Source organism: Tachysurus vachellii, chromosome 9, assembly GCF_030014155.1.
Source record: "Tachysurus vachellii isolate PV-2020 chromosome 9, HZAU_Pvac_v1, whole genome shotgun sequence".
In the NCBI taxonomy this organism is placed as follows: Eukaryota; Metazoa; Chordata; class Actinopteri; order Siluriformes; family Bagridae; genus Tachysurus; species Tachysurus vachellii.
This window is the reverse complement of record NC_083468.1, coordinates 8,053,699-8,073,612: the sequence shown is the minus strand read 5'-3', so window position 1 is coordinate 8,073,612 and position 19,914 is coordinate 8,053,699. Positions and strand designations below refer to the sequence as shown.

Here is a 19,914-nt window from a genome sequence, read left to right as displayed (position 1 = left end):
AAAGAATTGAGTATGCAAGGTCAAAACTTTATGCTAGTTTTTATACATTTGTTCTGAGTTGAATGGCCCAGAGAGAGCAGAGATGCTGGAACAATGAAAGGCAGCCAGAATATGCTTTTACAGAAGCCAGGAGAACAAAGTGCTAAAAAAAATCTCTTATTCTTCAGCTCTCATTTAGGTCCTGTGAGGGTGAAGGAAAAGGGTGTATTCAGGCATTTTGAGAGATTTAAGTAAGTCTCTTGATGTTGTTTTGTGAGGTCCATTTGTTTTCAGAATTTGTTGATCTCAGCACTTGAACAAGTTTGTCCTTTGCTGTAGTTCTGTGGATATTTTGGATGCCATAACACCTGAAAAATGGGTGCATGATAAGGTAAAAAAAATTCTAGTTCTATTCTAAAATGCTAGTTTAAAGTCACTCAGGTATGTCATTTGCATGCCACAACAATTAAGCAATATCACTTGAGCAAGAGTTATACTGAATATTGACAAATATGTAGTTCATATTATGGTACATTAATAGACGATCCTGAAGAACCACACTAACTTCATAGCATATTAACTAGCCTGTAGCTTGCTTGCACTGATATGCATATAACTGTTAAATCTGCTTCTTGTAAAATTGGCTTCCCTTCATCTTTTTAAGTCAAAAGTTATATTCCTGAAAATTAGCGTTTGCCATGTCTGGTGTTGATGTCATTAACACTACTGTAGTAACTGTAAGGAATTTTACATGGTGAACATAAATGAGTGACTCACAGTGAAAGGTTCCAGTGCAGTTATAGGAAAATCAAGTCAAAATCAGTTCCATCAAGATTTTGCATTTTTTCTTTTTTGTGATTGTCGTGGCCAAAAATGCTTGATTTTTACTTTATTCGTTTGTTTGTTTTTTCAACATTTGCAGCTTACAAGGTTTTTGTGCTTTTTTCAAAACACTATTTGAACTGGCAAAATTGCAAGCACAGGACTTTTAACAATTAGCAGTGAGGACACATATAATTACTTTCTATTTTATTACTATCTATGTTCAACATGAATAAAAATATATTTATAATAAAAAAGTAATAAATCTGTGGATAATCTGTAAATTATAAAAAAGGTAAGAGCCTCTGAATACTGCATTTGCTTAATTTTGTGATAATTTGCTATAGTGTGATGTATTACTGTATTAATAATTGACTATCTCTCACTCTCACTCTTTTGCTTGTTTCCCCCCACTGTTTGTGTTGTTCTCGCAGTTGGACCTCACAGTTCGCACACATACACACACAAAGTGCTAGTGTGTGGCCAGTCTCTCACACAGAGCGCCTCTTTAAGCTCGTCTCTTTATGATGAATAATTCAGCTCTACCTCTTGCGTTCCTTTGTGTATTTCTGTTTTAGTATGGTAAGTGTGTGAATGATGAACCTCTTCGATCAGAGTGACAAAGATGGTGAAATCTTGTCATTTATAACAGGAGGTACTTGAGTGTTGGTAGTAAACAGCAAGAGGGAGAGTTGCACATATATGCAGTGTGAGAAAGACACACAAATGCATACTAATACAAGCAAGGTCATGTAAGTGACAATGAATGATGGCCTCCTCAAGTAAAGGCAGTGTAGGTAGAAATGATGGTTATTAGTGAATCTTTTTGTCTATTGAATTTTAACATTGTATTTACTCGTTTAAAAAAAAAAAGTTTTTCTTTACATTTGAATTCTTTGAATAGCATTCAAAGACTAGTATGGTGATTAGATTTGGTTTATACACAAATGTATGTGTGTTTAATCAGATGAAGCTTCAGAATTGCATAAATGCATGTTTAAAAAAAACATTTTTTGGCAGGTTCTTAACCCGTTGTGTGTGTGTGTGTGTGTCTTTAGCAGTGAGCTGATGACACTGCAGTTGCATGCTGTGCGTCTGTCTTGCACTTCATATGATTAGCTTGAGGTGTGTAATGAAGGATTGGATTAGATTTGCTTCCAAACACTTTGTGAGAACAATCATCCTGTTCTTTACTGCCTCGTGCCTTTCCTACTGGAAGTGTATGTTTATGCTGAGGCTAGTTTATCCTGATGTCAAGGGTCCATTATTAACTTATTACTTAACAGTTTATAGTTCTGAGCTAGAACTAGCTTGGTTATATTGGATAGATAATTTTTATCTACTGCAATAGTAGCCTTCTGTATAACTCATGATTATTTAGTTTACTGAACAGCTTGTTACTCTTCTATTCATTTACAAATTTTTAAAAACTGCAGTGTAGGGTAATTTAGCAGATTGGTTTATGTGCCAATAAAGAACACAATTGTTAAACACATTTTTAATTACTGTGACATCATTATTGACAACCCACACATACTTATACATAATAATAAGAAGAAAAAGAACACCCGACATGTTTAAATCTGGATTAAAAATGGGACAATTATTAACATCTAAGATTCCATTGTGATTCATTTCCAATATAAGACGTTTAGCTACTTTAGCACAATTTTATTCTTTAGCACTGAGTGGTGATGGTCAATAGGATTTTTCCATATTTGTTATATCTGCATTTATCAGGTTTTGATCTAATATTTCTTATTAATAGTTGACAGTAAACCAGATGTTTGATTATTAAACCTATTTGCATTTATTTATTGTTATTATTAATGTTATTTTTGTTGGTGATTGTTTTTTCCATCTTTGATTTATATTACTTTAATTAGAAATATTGGATATCCTTGCTCATATTCAAAATAGTTACCATTGCTATATATGGAATATCACGAATATCATGTCTGCAGTACAAAACAGTAAAAAAGACAAACAAAAAAGTAAAGTAGGCAAATAATAAAAATTATCACTGGCAGAAAGACAAAGTACAAATAATAACATAATAGATATAACTTTATTCAATAAATCCAATATTCAATAATAAAAATAATATCAAAAGCAATTTGCTAGGAAAAGCCAATAATACAAAACAAATAATAAATTACACATATAAAAAAATAAAAAAACTATTTTTTGTTGTCGTTTGTATTTTGTGTGTGATACATGGAGCCTGATGAATATTTACTACTTTATTGGTATGTAGTTGGTTCATTCTTTTAAAGTTTCATATTTGGCAATTGAAAACCAAGCATTCAGAAATGTATGTGGGTAGTAAAGTATTGAAAGATTTATATTAGGGGCGGTATTGTAATGATTTTTAAATATGTTTTAACCATATTTGTCTTTGAAATCTGAAAAAAAAATCTGGCTGATTTATTACATGGTTTATTGTTCATTTATTCTACTTTGGTATCCACCTCATCCTTGTTAGGGCATCAGTGAATCCAGAGCCTGTCGTGGTAACACTGCGTGTGAGGTGGGAACACATGGGTATCCCAGTCCATTGCAGGGCACCATAAACCCACACATTCACACACTCATTCACACCTACAGGCAATACTGGGCAGCCTGCCTGCATGGTTTTGGACAGTGGGAAGAAGGGGCGGGGACAAGACAGCTAGCCCCATGTACAGTAAACATTATAGTTTACTACACTTTCAGACAAAAAGGTATCAATCCTGTACCTTTGAGTAATATCTTCAAGGGTACGGTATTTTATACCTTTGGTTTTTATCCTTTGTTTTGCAAAGTCCGTGTAGTACATTTAATAAAATATTAATGATGGTTAATTTATGTAACTTAAATACTTTTTACGCTATATAACTGTTATAGTCATTGTGAAAGATACATAATGAAGGAACAAAAGATAGCCTTAAGTAGCCTTGTGATTAGACAAGAAAAGGTTCCATTTGCTGAGATTTTTTTCTGAGAGAATTTTATCCCTCAATAACAAAAAAGTCATCTTTGAATACTTTTATAATACTTTTAATTATTTGTGTGAGACTTTTCCCCTAAATAAGCTATAACACTCTCTTTCATTTGTTACCTTTTACCTTTTTCCATTTTTCCTCATAAATTAAGAAAAAGAAATGAATATAATACTTCTCTCACTCATTTTCTACCGCTTATCCGAACTACCTCGGGTCACGGGGAGCCTGTGCCTATCTCAGGCGTCATCGGGCATCAAGGCAGGATACACCCTGGACGGAGTGCCAACCCATCGCAGGGCACACACCCACTCTCATTCACTCATGCAATCACACACTACGGACAATTTTCCAGAGATGCCAATCAACCTACCATGCATGTCTTTGGACCGGGGGACGAAACCCCCGAGGCACGGGGAGACCATGCAAACTTTACACACACAAGGCGGAGGCGGGAATCGAACCCCCAACCCTGAAGATGTGAGGCGAATGTGCTAACCACTAAGCAACCGTGCCCCCTGAATATAATACTTTTTAAATTAAAAAAGTATGATTAAAAAAAAGTTATGCTTAGGGCTTGATATATCTTTTAGGCTACTGTGGACTTCACATTTAGTAGAAAATGGACAGATTTGCAAGTATTGCGCTTGTTGCCCATCACATATTAATTTTGTTTGATTGAGGGAAATACATAATCTTAATGTAATATAAAGTATGTCTTCAAGATATCAGTCATCTTAGAAATTTCTTTCATATGCTATTTCAGAATGTTATCTTTATCATAATATCGTTGTCTAAAATATAAATAAAAATGTTATGTCATATACACAATCATACACAGTATGATATGTAGTGAAATGCTGTCCAATAAAAGCCAATAGTAGAGAAAAGAACAAAATAAAAGAATAAAGATAAGGCACAGGTGAATACAGTGAAGATGATGGTAGTGGTTTTACTGTTAGGAGAGTGTGTGTGTCTGTGTGCGGCTGTGTTCAAGGGTGCACATAAAAATGCTGAGATGTGTTGGTGTATTTGTGTTTTGGCTGCCCAGAAAGTGTACTACATTATACCCCCTGTGGAAAGCCCAATGTGCTTTTATTAGATATGTTCTGACACTGAGTCTATACTTGTATCTGCCCTTTTTTAAGAAAAAAAGACGAACAGCATGTGTAACATTGGTGTTGTAACTCTGCCCTGCTGGTGTTCTCTGTTTGCTTGGCTATGTTCTTGTGCTGATGCTCCAAGGCACAGTTAATGAGCCGCAGTGGCATGTTATTAGAAGAGAAAAGCATTATATAAATACGGTATGTGAACAAGGTTGCTTCAGGGAGGGAGGTAGAGAGAGAGAGAGAGAGAGAGAGTCAAGGGCACTGAAGCACTGCTCAGGTTCACTAATAAAACAGACAAAAAGATGAAGGGCAAGTTATTCATATCTACTGAGTGCGGAGGGAGTGCAGAAAAGGAAAAAGAATTTAGAATGTAAAGTTAGTGAAGGAAAAAAGGCAATTATTAGGTCATTTGTGGGAAAGAGATGGGAAAGGAAGAAACAGTGGAGTGATTTCAAATAGCACACAGTTTGCAAAAGCATAAAATTTATTTTTGTTTTTAATAAGGTGATCATGTGGAAGTTATTGTTGACACATCTCACGTGTCATTTAAGCTTTGTTAGCAATTAGCTGCACAAACTACCTGCTAGTAGGGTTATAATACAGAACCATCCCCTACTGAAAAATATAATGCTGCTATAGACCATAGAGCTTTTTATATTTACCATAGAGCATTTTCTGTTGCACCCGATGGACTGTCTGATAAAAAACAGTATAAGGCAGGTGTTAACCATGCCGATGTCCAAGACAGAGTGGAATCACTGAATTCCTTTTACCTCAGACTTTCCTTGAGATCGGTATGGTATGTTGTTGTTTAATACACAGTTGTTGTGCACTGTTCTTTTTATGTTTCTGACTAAGCGATGAGGATTTTCCAGAATCAAATTTTCCGACTGATGTAAAAATAGCCATACTATAATTAGGTACTTGGGCTAACTAACTAGCTAACTAAACTGTCTAACCTACTAACAGGGATCCTATCAAGCTAGATAACATTATATATTATATAGATAACATAAATATTATATTGTGTAGTATAAAAGCAGTATTGCCTTGGCATTTGTGCAGTTATTCTGAAAATCAGCTGTGATTAGCTACAGCACTCACCCTGTGGCTTTGCGGCCCTTAGCCTCTCTTGCTCATGCAATATTACTTAAGCAAATAACACAGTAATGAGTGTGATAATTGGTTGTTTGATTTGCATGTTACATTACTATATAATTGTTTGTTATATTAACAATTTGCAGTGCAGAGACACATTGCTACTTCCTTCCAATCTTTGTTTTTCTTTGTAATGTCTCTATACACATTTAATGAGAGGGCATTCATGACAAGATAAGAGAAGTATTTTCAATCAAGAAGTACATGGGAACTAATTGAGGTAGAAACTAAAGTTGTAAAGGGAAAATTTTGTATTATAACCTTTATAAAACTGGTCTGAGGAATCTTTTGCGCCCCATTTGCATTTGTCGCTTTGTCAACTCGCTAATTTGCATATGGTTGAGAAAATCTCAAATAGCTTGATATGTTGCTATTTTGTCACTTGGTTCTGTGTCGCAAACATACATAGGCAATAAACACTCACCTGTATGTTGTCACTCACTAGTGTGAATGCACATATATGATTCAGTCTCTATTATTAAACTTAATTAAATTGCTGGCCTTATGTTTCTACATTATAACATATATCACTTTTTTTGGAAGGGTAGTTGGGTTTTCTACCAACCGAAACATACAGTATGACTGGGCAGCACATTGTGCCTGTTGGGCTAGCTAGCTACTGAATTTCAAATTTAAACATGCCAAAGGAGAACAATGGCAAAAATGATGATAGTGGGTAAAGCAGGGCAAGGACATAAGCTGCATTGAGACTAAATAAAAAAGGGGAAAGAGTAGAGGAAGACAGAGGTGCAGATGGGAGAGGGTGTGTGAGAGAGAGAGAGAGAGAGAGAGAGAATGATGATAGTTGGTATAAAAGAGAGGCATAAGAGGGATCAATTAAAGAACTAACATGGTTACATAATGAGATGGAGATGGCAGAAGAGATGGAGAGTTATGAAGAGGGAAGTAAGAAAGAGAAGGCATGACCTTATTAGTGTCCTTCAGACAATGGGGTTGGCACTGGTTGAGCAAGAGAAATAAAAAGGGAGCAAGGGTGCTTTTTATGGATACTCGGTTACATGAGTGCATACTTGTGAATCTATTCACAGCCTGCTTTGTAGTGAAATAAGTGTGCTTGAAAAAGTGAAGTAAAAAAGTGAAGTTAGGGTTATTAGGATATCTGTCCTGCAGTGCTGCATAGAAATGTGTGTCGGTGTGTGTGTGTGTCTGCGACAGACATTATTGAGTATACCTGCAAACCTGTAACAAAAAACACGCACAGTTCTCTATCCTTATGAGGACCTGCATTTGATATAATTATTAATGCAGCTAATTAACTTTATACCGATCCTAAATCAAACCTTGACTTTAACCAAAAGTAAATGTTTAGGGACCTTTTTCAGTTTTTCAAATAAAAGCTATTATTATTGTAAAAAAAAAAAAAAAAAAAGAAAGAAAAAAAAAAGGTGGTAACACAGTATATTTTATTGTATTGTTTGATACAAGGATCTGAATTTGATGCATTGCTACAGCTGTAGAAAAGGTGAGGACATTTGACACTAGGGCTGGGCGATATGGCCGAAAACTGTATCACGATATCAGTGTTTCATATCGGTCGATATCGATAATTATTGAACTTTTTTATGGCCCATTTAAAATAAGGATCAGGAGAAAAATATATTACAATTAAACATTTTTATTTTAAACTACACCTTCCTCTGATCATAATCCCTTCAGTTATTAAGACAGAAATGTCAGCAACCAGGAAAATTCAAATAATTAAAATGTAAACATAAGTCTAAAGTCACAATGAACACTTAACAATTACCTCTTAACAGTTAAGGTGTAAAATGAAAGAAAATATAAGAAATGCTTAATAAAGTGTAATAAAATAGTACAGTGTTAAATATAAACATAGAGAAACCTGAGAATTTAGTGCAAGTTTAGTGCTAGGAAGTTCACTAGCTGTTCAACTTCTGGTGAATAAAGTGTTTTAAAATATGTGCAGTGTTTTTTAAACATAAATAAAACTGAGGTAGACTGAGATACATCTTTAATATAAAAAACAAACCTGATACAGTACAGTAACATTGTTTGAAATATAAAACCTGCAGAAATATGAAAAAGTAACAAGTTATTCTTACTCTAATCATACTTGAAGTTGAACTATTCAAGTATATTTTTGTAGACTTATAATTAGGGCTGTAGCTATTGAATATTTTAGTAATCGAGTATTCTACCAAAAATTTCATCAATTAATTGAGTAATCTGATAAAATGTATTTTTGCTTAATTAAAGAGCAATATTAAATATACAAGAGAAAATAAGACTGGTCTCTTAAAATGAATAACTAATTGGTTTCCTTTTTTAGAAAAATGAACTTTTATTTTTTAAATGCATATTATGCAATGCATACAACAATATTTTCTATCAAAAATAAACATTTAGATATTACCCATTGTTTCCCTATCTGTACTTGTACTGTGAACAATGACAAAAAGTTGAGAAGAATTAAATACATTTAAGTGCCATACATTCTGGGTTTTAAATGAACCCTTTTCTGAGATGCAAAAACAAAAAAGTAATTATTTTCAAATTACTTTCTGAAAGTATCAAAACTAAGGCATACATTAAAATAAATAGTAATAATAATACAAAATACTGCCTTTAAGTCATGCAACAGAACTAAAAGATTCAAAATCTACAGCTCAGACACAACATAAACCTTTACTGCCTAATTTGGAATGCTTTGTGGTATTTAACAGGCAAAAAACATGGACAGGAACTTGGACCTAGAGGCCATGCATTGTTTCACACCGAGTGCTTTAAGCATATATTTATTAATCAGAATATAAAAGTCTGTCTCAATGTGTGTGTGCTTTAAAATTCTTTAAAGGAGCATGTGATTGCAATGAAGAAAGGAAAGCATATCAACATGCTCCGAACTGAGGCATTCCCTGCGCTTTGAAGCAATGTTCCTGCTGCTGAAAACAGACGCTCTGATGGTGTCCCAAAACTTGGACATTTTCTGTCATTTTCTTCTGTTTGATTCTTCTCTTTGCTCATTGCCATTGTTATCGCGCCCTTCCATTTTGCAGCCCGCCCGTGCCCTCAAATCAAAAGACCGCTAACTCCTCGCGTCTCCTTCCACTTTTACGTAAGTGTAACACGCACGCGCACACACACACACAAAATAATTGCACAAGAACATGACGTGAGCTTTAAAATGAATTAAAAGAGACTTCGAGGCAGAGGAATTTGCCTCGAATAATTTTTGTAATCGAGTTACTCGAGGAATTGTTTCAGCCCTAGTTATAATATCCAAAAAACTGCCGTACTGGCAAGCTGACTTTTCCTCTTTTATTTACAATTTTCTCGCTCGCTGAGGCTCATTTTCTGCTTATCAGTCGCCGGTTACTGAAGAGGAATCCAGCACAAGGATATGGCGCAACCAAACTGATACTGTTACATGATTGGCTGTTAGAGTGTCACTCCCCAAGTTGCTAGGTTACCAGAGAGTGGGTGCCTTTGTTAATGCAACCAAACTTGCTTCGCAACCTCTGTTTTCTTCCGAAGAAGAATAAAAAATATCAAATGTTTTATCAGCACATTTTTTATCACTATCGATCACGTGTCTATCGCGATACATATCGTTATCGTTTTTATCGCCCAGCCCTATTTGACACTATTGTATCTTTTATGGGTTCTCACACACCCATGCACACAGACAAAATATCTTTCATATTATATGGCATAATCATATTGTGAATATCAAATACAGCAGCTTTATGTGACAATCGAATCAAACTGCTTCAGTTAAATAGATACACAATTGTTATGCAATGACTAAGCATTTGAAATCAGTGCACCAATCACAGTGTTTACAATACAACCAAGCCGACTCATGGTGTGAACTGAATGGATCTGTGTGTCTGTGAAGGAGGCATAGCCTCAGAGGCTGCTTTGAATGTCTTTTCTCTGTGACAGAAAACATTCTGTTAAAAACTTCATGCTGAAGAAACAGAACACAGATTGGGAGAAAGAGAGGAATAGGCATTGAGGAACAAAAGACAGAAAGAGAAAGAGAGGGGGAATGGTGATTTAGAAAAGTAAGAAAATGGGAGAAAGACAGGAGTAAATAGAGGACAGATGGATAGAAAGAAGGATGGCTGGAGTGTTAAATATACGGTATGGTACCATGGTAAGGTGATCTTGTCGTTCAGACTAATGAGTGTGTAGAAATTTTTCTGTCTCACACGCATACACACACAGTGCTTCTCATGAGTTGAGCATTTCATGCCATTGCAGCTTGTATTCTGTGCCTGTGCAATTCTGTCTCTGACTCTCTTTCGCTGACTGTCATTCTGACTCGTTTTTTTCTGACTGACTCTCTCTGACAATCTTTCTTTTTCTGTCTATCTGTCTCTCTATCTCACTCTCTCTCTCTCTGTCTCAGCTATTATGTTGTGCTTTGCCTTTTTTTTGTTGCTGTGCTTTGTGCTTTGCTGTGCTCAATTGTGCTTTTTCTAACCATGACCTTGCTTTCCTTTTTTTTCTATCTATCTTTCTTTCCTTCTTTCTTTTTTCTTTCTTTCTTGTTTTTATTTGATGTTTCAGATTTGCATATCCATCCCTTCTTCATTTGCCTTTGCTTCAGTGAGAATGGCAGGCGGACCCCCCTCTGACAAATACACTTTTCTCTACCCGACAGACAGCAGCTTAAAGAGGTCAGTGTAGAGGCTGCTACTGTATAACCAACCTCATATCTACCCTGGAGGGGCGTGAGTGTGTGTGTGTGTGTGTGTGTGTGTGTGTGTGTGTGTGTGTGTGTGTGTGAGAGAGTGAGTGTATGTGCCTCAATGCCTCAATTTGTTTTGAAATTCCTATGTATTGCTATTTTCACCACCTTTATTATAGAAATGTATAAAAATGTAACTGCATTATAAATATTTCTTGAAAGTCTCAAAACTGATGCACAAAATGTCTATATATACTCTTACTATCTAGAGCATAGTACAGCAGTCTCAGGTTCCAACCTTAAATTATTTTCTTTTTAATTCTTTTTATTTTTTTCTTATATTATTTTCATGTAGCCCCTATTTAGCTTGCTGCTATTGACCAAAGAATTGAGTATACCGATTTAAGTCGAAGCACAAATAAGATATCGCTATGCATAACCTCAATGGGGAAATGGGTCTTTTTGACCACGAGAAACACAATTATTCTAAAACACTTTACAGAGGCAGTTACAGATAGAAATGTAGTTTTGTTGGAAGAAACCACATTATACAAAATGTGACCATGCACTTATACTGTCACCTGAACCCAGTTCAAAGTCATTCAAAATGGAGGACGAGTAAATTCTCCTGTAAACAGCGCTATTAGCTTGTCTTGTATTTATGAAATTTATTTGTAAATCTAGCTGCTATCATTAGCTAGCATAGATAGTTGCTAGTTGTGTTAGCAGTATAATAATATGCTAACTGCTATGCTAATAGACGTTAATAACCTGATAATTATCTCTCACTTTATCAAGCAATCTGACAGCTAATATGTTGAAATGTGCTGCTTTGAAACGCATCCCAGCATCAAGACAAAGCATTTAATTTCATGACTCTTTAGGGAGTTTACAAGTTTTTACAAATGAGATAACCTGTCCCATAAATAAATTAAATAAAATAAAAATTATTATCTTGGCGAGACAACTGCAGCATGTAGTTACACACATGTACACAGAAAAGGTCAAACAAATTGAAAAAAAAAAAAAAATTAGAATTTACTGAAGTAAATGTTCTATAATTATGTCATAACATTTAACAGAATTAGTTAAATTGTATAATAATAATTATAATAATAGTAATAATAGAATGTGCTTAGCATCCAATTTGTAAAAATTGTCTAGGGAACATCTCTATATCTTCAGCCACATAACAAACAGAAAGGAGAAAGACCTTTCTGTCATCACAAATAGGTAGCCTTCTAATTAAACCACTTCACATTTGCTAGAGCGTTCTGGTAATAAATATAACAAATTTTATGCTCATTTTGTGCTATTCTAATGTTTGCTTACAAGTGTTAGAGTTTGTCTTGTTTTTTGCAACTTTTATAACAAGAGCACAAGAAGATTTCTGGAACATCATAGAAAAATTCTTACAGAATTGGTATTTAGCAGCTACTGTTTCTCAGTCATGAAAGGACACAAGCCACGAACTGCTAATCTGCTATATCTTAGAAGATCTGACGCTGAGGCAGAAATCTAAACTTTTCTTCGTATTTTATATTTTAAATGTTGCACACAGAAATATGGTATAAATGGAACAGTGATGTTTCCTGATAGCTGTAAAGCAGCAGAGAGAGAGAGCATTTATCTTCTTAACAGCTAGTTTATTGGATTAGAGTCTCTCTCTCTCTCTCTCTCTCTCTCTCTCTCTCTCTCTCTCTCTCTCTCTTTACATGTGTGTAGTGTGTGTGTCTTTTTTTTTTTTTTTTAGCTTATTTTTGGCTTGGGTCAGTGTTTTTAGCATGTATTTGTATAGAATTTATATATACCTACATTTCTCTTTTTCAGTAAGAGCAGAGTATCCAGTATGAACCCTGTCTACAGTCCAGTGCAGCCCGGGACTCCATACGGAAACCCCAAAACCATGGCCTACACAGGTGAGAAATGCTAAATCAGATTATGACAGGTGTGCTGAGATTTAATATTTTCAAAGTAATGATATATTAGGTCCCCAGTTAAGAAGAATAAGCCTTGATTTTTTGCATATTACAGCACAGTGAAATGTTTCATGTTCCATGATACTTGTCATCCATACTGATCATTTCTCTCTGTCCAGACTTTCCTTCCATACTCCCAGAAAGTATTCACTGTGAATATTCACCATAGATACATACATAGATTCACATAGATTCACCATAGATACATACATAGATTCACATATACATAGATTCACATATACATACACACTAGCACATATATATGTGCTAGTGTGTATGTATACATGTGTGTTTTAATATGTGTGTGTCTGTGGTTATGTGTGTGAGTCTGCGTGTGTGTGTGTAGGTGCAAATGACCGATTGTGGGTGTCTATATGAAATCAAGTGTTATTTGTCTGCCTCCATGGCAACACTTAGCTTGTCTGCTGGAATGAAAGTCAGTGTAAATAAACATTTTCCCACTGCAGTGCAAGCAAGCAAAAGGCAACACACTCCTCTTTCTTGTGTAACAGATAGTTAGCAGGGCAGTTGTGTATTAGAGCAGTGTAGCTTGTAGGAAGGTGGATTTCTGGTTTAAAATATTTTATTTGTTCCAAATGTTTTCTTGTGGGTGGATGACATGATACATATACAGGACATTTTATGCAGTAATTGTGTTTATGATGTTTGGAAAAAGTGAACATTATTTAACTAAGAGATTTTTTTTTTGTTTTATTTGATCACATTTTCTAAAATGCCATTTGCTATGATGAGAAACAGAAGCAACCAATCTGAATAGTTCCAGTTTTATAAGATAAGGTGTATATTCTGCTAAATTAATTTTAATATTATTTTATTTTAATCATGTTCAGCAGAACTATCATAAATATTATATTCTATGTGCATTAAAAAGATTAGCATGGTAAGATTAGATGATGGTAAATTGTCCTTCTACTACTGCCAGGCATCCACCCAGAATCCATGAGCATGCTGTACTTATTGCACATGTAGAGAGCAATACAGTAGAGCACATCCTTTTTTTTTTTAGCATATTTCCTCATACTTTATACCTGGCTATGCCATGGGCATGTGTGTGTATTCAAAGTGTAGCACTGTAGTGTCGACCGCATTGCTGAGAATATCTAAGACTCAATTACAGAGAGAAAAAGAGAGAGAGGTGTAGAGCTGTCACACTGCGATTATGTTACTTGCAGTCTTTTGTGGAGGTGATGGAAGGAAAATGTGTCAGTACTTCCTCAGATAGATACAAGAAAAAGATCAGAGAGATGGATGTTAGGAGTAATAGAAAGAGAGAAAGGGTAAGAGAAAAAATGATAGAGACCGAGGAAGGAGGAGGCAAAAAGAATCAGAGGGTGAAAAGAGAAAAGTCATTGATGTGTTTGGGGCATTGTCTGTGCACTAATATGTGAACTTGATTTTCTCCTTGATCAACATCCCAATATTGCTTAATAGAATCAATGTCATCATTATATTTTATTGAAAAAAAAGTCTTAATAGGGCTTGCCACACTGTGCTTAACATCTTGTCGTGGTCATTCTAAACCCCTCATTCTACCCTGAGTAGAAGAACGTTTCACACTTATAATTTTGCACCACTTTTTATTTGGGTTATGAAACCCTGCTCTGAAGCATTGCAGTGCCAAACGTGTACATTGTGAAACAACATGGTGTCAGAATGTAAAGGCTAGATTCTTAGCAAACAGAAATCCAATTACAAATTGAACAGCATGTGCCTCATATCACGTGCCTTGTATGCTAGAGACCCTACAAGCTGTTTAAACAGTACTTGCAGTATTTGTGGGGAATAATAAAAAAATCAAATGATGATGGAAAACTCATCAATAAGAGAAAAGAAGAGACAATTGTATTTACAGTTATAGACAGAAAAGTCTGTTCAGGAGAACCTGGATGACACAGTTAGAAATTTATTTCATAGAAATTTAAATTTTATTTATAGAGTTATTCAGGAACTGATTGAAAAATTAGGGGAAGCTGGATATCAACACAATTATACAGCAAACTTAAAAAGATCAAAAAGGATTTGATTCATGACAAGCCGTTATTTTAAGCAGTCGCTCAGTGTGTTTATCCAGTCATAGCTGTTAAATATGTACAGTGGTGTGAAAAAGTGTTTGCCCCTTCCTGATTTTTTTATATTTTTGCACGTTTGTCACACTTTAATGTTTCAGATCATCAAACAAATTTAAACATTAGTCAAAGATAACACAAGTAAACACAGCGTGCAGTTTTTAAATTAAGGCTTTTATTATTAATTAAAATATTATTATTATTATTATTAAAACAAAATCCAAACCCACATGGCCCTGTGTGAAAAAGTGTTTGCCCCCCTGTGGTTTATCACACCTGAGTTCAATTTCTCTAGATACACCCAGGCCTGATTACTGCTGCACCTGTTCGCAGTCAAGAAATCACTTATTTCACAACACTGTATATAGTAAGTACTTGCAGCATTTGAGGTGAATATATATGCTATTTTTATTGTCTATTTTTATTCTATTTTATGACAGACACTTGAAACACATTTCAGTAAATGATATACTATAAAATAAAATTTGAATTTGAGATGTAACACCATTTTTCTGAAACCTTATATTATTATGTTACTTATTGTAACCCTGTACAGCATATTATACAATATCTAACTAAAATTCTGCAAATACATGACTAATAATTTATTTTAATTTTCAATTTTTTTTTATCTCTGTTTTGCAAATTTACTAACTTGTTTTTACTGACTACAAACACATTTCCATTTGTTACATAAGAATGATGGATATATTATACCATGTATAAAAAAGCAGGCTAGGTGATTTCTGACAGTGGAAAAGTATCTATTACGTCAGAAACAGCAGGGCCAGCTTAGTCTGTACTCCAGACGTGGCAGTTGCAACTAACTGTTTCTGGAGAGTTGTGCCCTGTGTGTGTTGTGTGTGTCTGACAGTATGGTAGTGGGTGCTATGTGTTTCACACTCGCTCGACTGTATCTTATTAAGACAGACGAGTGGTAATGAACACCATCTGGACCCATTCTGTTCAATCACCATGCCTTCTTTCTCTCTCGCTCTCTCTCTCTCTCTCTCTCTCTCTCTCTCTCTCTCTCTCTCTCTCTTTTCTTTCTCTCTCTCTCTCTCTCTCTCTCTCTCTCTCTCTCTTTTCTTTCTCTCTCTCTCTCTCTCTCTCTCTCTCTCTCTCACACACTCTCTCTCTCTCTCTCTCTCTTTCTCTCTCATTCTCCTAATGTGCTGACGTTGCCATGGAGGATTTACATTAGTGTATCACAGCTGATGACTAAATTAGACTTTTAGTCATCATCCTTTTAAGACATGGACTGACATTTTTGCAATGCTGTTTTCCTTTGTTCAGATTGTGTTGCTGATATCTTTTCTCTTGTGTGTGTTTATTAGGTTACCCAGCAGGCTATCCTACTGCAGCGCCTGCCTACACACCAAGCCTCTATCAAACAGGCAGCCCAGGGTACCCTCCAGGTGAGAAAACACACAAACACACACAGACACACAGTATGCTGCATACTCATACAAGAAGTAGAATTTCATTCCTTTACTGCCAATGGCTCTAGTCTGTGTTACTACTTTGTATGTCTCCAGTAACCTTAAAATATACAATGACCATGTTTATAACATGACAGAATATAATCAATTCATGTGGTGGAATCAAGGAAAAGTCTATACAAATCCTATATTTGGGGTGTATTTGGGCTTCAACAATATCACAAAACCGTTCAAGGCCTGAATTTATATTGCAGTACAATTCCAGATCATACCCCCTTCTTACTTTTTTGGATTTTCTCTCTCATTTGGAAATTTGAACATCAATTATTCAAATAAAAATGCTGTCCAGAGTCAAAATCACTGTCTGTTAGAACAGTTCTACAGTAAGTGGTCAGTCATTTGTCTTAAACATGACGTTATCATGAGTGAACATGGGCATAGAGTACGAGTGGCATGATGAGGTTTTTAAATATGTTAATGTATCCAGTGTCCCAGTCAGTAGGTCTACTGCATAATGGGAAGCCAGAATTTTGGACCTTAGGATGGTACTAAATTGATCTAATATTTGTTATTGCACTAACAAGAATTTCTTATCAGTTGACGGAAGGAAAAATGTGGCAAATATCTTAGATATCCAGAAAATGGGCCTTGAACATAAAATTGTTTTCTGTGTGACCTTGTCCTTGTTTAGATCATTTCCATAATCTATTCAGTTTGTCTTCTGGATACAACGAAAATTATATAGAAATCCTGTAGTCAACCACTCAACAATTCTTAGTAATGTCAAACATACAGCCTCTTAGAGGTTGCATGTTTGTGAAAATAAAGTGTTTTCTGCTTTTTGCAAAATAAATTTCAAATAAATCAAAGTAAGTAAATTTCAAATAAATCAAAATAAGTGAGTGAAATTGTTATTAAGGATTTGTTAATTGTGGGTTATAACTGTATAATTCAGCTTTAGCATGTTCTTAGCATTTGGCCGTGTTTACTCAACATATGATGCATATTGTAGCTAGTTCTGTAAAACCCTGAGGTCCTGAAATAAATAAAAATGGTTAAAATGCATAATATTGGATGTATGGATTAATGGATCAAATGAATGGATTAACTGAATGGATGGATATATTGATTATGGATATATTGGTTGAATACACTATACTAGGATTCTGTTATAGATTAAGTTTGTATTTTTGTTTTAGAAAAAGGATAAATTTACATTACAGTTATTCTTTTGGCTGATGGGACTATCCTTTGAGTACTGCAAGGCAGCTTGTAGTGGAATTTAAACTTTCCGATGACTAGCTGCAAGTTTGTACTGCTTAACACTGTTTACTGATGAAGCAGAAGCTAATAAATTCAGACACATGCGTATGTGTAGACATTGAGCTCCAGTGGATGAGACGTCCTGTTCTCTTCATCCTAACAGATGGGTGAGAAGTTGTGTAGGCAGAGTTCAGGTCAGAAACACACACTGGGCATCTTGCCCTGTCTGGGCATGTGTGTGACCTGCTGGGTGCGTATTAACACGTGTGGAGTCGGGCTGACACTATACTCAGTGACATCCATTTTTTTTACATCACTCTGTCTCTTAGGGTTGTTTTTGTTCTAAAACTTTGGCAAGGTTTCTTTTCACCTATTATGCCTTTTGTGAATTTCAGTATCAATGAACACTAGCCCTAACAGTCAGGTTAGCAGTGATGACAGAAGATCATTCTGTGATCATTCAACTCTACCCAGTAACTGACTCAAAATGATGTAGCACCTCCACATATTTTGGAGGACTCATGTGGTAGCCGAATTCCTTCCAAATTAGTAACTCTCAGAACTTAGCTAGTAGGTTGGAATCTGATTTAGCATATTTCTAAAACAATTCTAGCAATTATATTTGTTATGATTTTAATGCACCTCTCCAGGATTTCTATAAAACAGCAGTTAACAGAAAAACACACTATTGCCAATTGGTCCTGAAGTTCACACACACACACACACACACACACACACACACACAGTTGTGAAGGCCACCACATTGTTGACAATGCAGCTCCTCTTTTGTTCCCTCTGCAGGTTTTCAGTAGTCAATCTATACAGCTCTGCTGGTGACTCAGTATACTGCTGTGGAATACATAGCAATGCGAAAAATATTAGCCATTTTCATGTCTAGTCAGTATTAACCCTTTGAAGACCTGCTTTGTTGTTCGACTATTGTTTAGCACTGAAAACACTTTAGCCAGATTGTCTCTGTGTGTTTTTTCCCAATTAGGAATTTTACACCACTCCTACTTACAGAATCAGTTTAACCATATACGTAAGGTGTCTGGTGTGAACATCTTTAGGGAGATGTTAGGAAACCGGAGAACCCAGAGAAAACTAGACAATAGTCAATACTCCCCACTGCAACAACTTTTTTTTACAGAATTCCTTTGCTCATTTCTGTTAACCTGAGTGAAAAAATGTTAATCTTGCGAGAACTGTCTATAATGGTGGTCAACCGCATTCATCTCAAATTATGTACCATGCATCATATTCATTCAATTTCAAATAAAATGTATAAACACTGGCTAAATACACTGATCTCACTACCCTCAGATCTGCCAGGACGGGTCCCCTAAATTGTTTGAAAAACCTTGCATCAGTTATCATGAGACAACAACACTGCCCTCTTGTGGTTGGATTGTGTTTTTCTTTATGAGGACGTTCATGTGGATAAATACTGCAGTCTGTTAAAGAAATGTTCCTCATATTCAGTACATATGATTATTACTCTATATTGAAACAAAGGTACTCATTTTAGGAGGTATCTCATGCACACACATACACACACACACTTGTCTTACTATTCTTATGACGTTTGTTTTTTTTGTTTTGTTTTTTTACTGAAATAAGTATTATGCATCTAATTAATAATATGCTACACCATTAAGAAGTGGAAACACTTTGCCACCTTGATTTTTGTTTAATAAAGGCTTCAATTAAAACAGCAATAAAAACTTAAACTGACTTTAAATACAATATGTCTGTGCAAGTGGGGAGGCCTTGGGTTCAGTCTGTTTTCCAGTTCATTACAAAGGTGTTTAGTGGAATTGAGGTCAGGGTTCTGTGCAGGACACTCAAATTCTTCGACACCAACCTTGGCAATCCATTTCAGCACAGACCTCTCTTCGTGCTGGAACAGTTTTGGGCCTCTTCATTCTAGTAAAAGGATATGTTACAGCATACAAAGTCATCCTGTTCAATTTTGTGCTTTCATCTTTGTGGCACAGTTTGGGGTAGAACCACACATGGGCGTGATGGTCAGGTGTCTGTATCTGGTTAGTGTTACTATATTGTCATTTAAACCCAAAATGGGTTTACTAACTCAGAAGGAGTTAGGTTTTTTGGATGGTGTTTTTTTTTTAATATGAACTCGGCCCATATGCCTTTGAAAACAATAGGGAAAATGGCAGCACTCAGCATGCTGGATTCTGGCTCATGTGTTATAGGTTTGTATTGTGTTATTCAGTATTTACTAGATCTTAGATCAAAAACTGAATATGTGCCGCTCAAATCCTGTACTTATGGTTTTGCGATTGATAATGATTTTTCATTATATAAAGTGTCTATAAACTCTCTGCCTCTCAGTAATGGATCACTGGATTAAATAGCTTAGAACTGAATTGCTTAAAATTGCTGACTGCTTTTT

General features: G+C 35.4%; 1 protein-coding gene across 6 annotated transcripts in view; it reads left to right on the top strand.

Annotated features, from left to right (window-relative positions):
- fam168a (family with sequence similarity 168 member A) overlaps positions 1–19,914 on the top strand; it is a 38,893-nt gene that overhangs the window by 6,612 nt on the left and 12,367 nt on the right. For 2 of the 6 annotated variants that reach the window (XM_060877581.1, XM_060877583.1), the window contains exons 2-5: positions 10,607–10,716; positions 12,558–12,646; positions 15,089–15,160; positions 16,131–16,211. In XM_060877581.1, the coding sequence (XP_060733564.1) occupies positions 10,652–10,716; positions 12,558–12,646; positions 15,089–15,160; positions 16,131–16,211 (307 nt within the window). In that variant the 5' untranslated portion in view covers positions 10,607–10,651. The remainder of the gene's footprint in view (positions 1–10,606; positions 10,717–12,557; positions 12,647–15,088; positions 15,161–16,130; positions 16,212–19,914) is intronic. The other 4 variants (XM_060877582.1, XM_060877585.1, XM_060877584.1 and 1 more) reach the window with 4 other exon arrangements.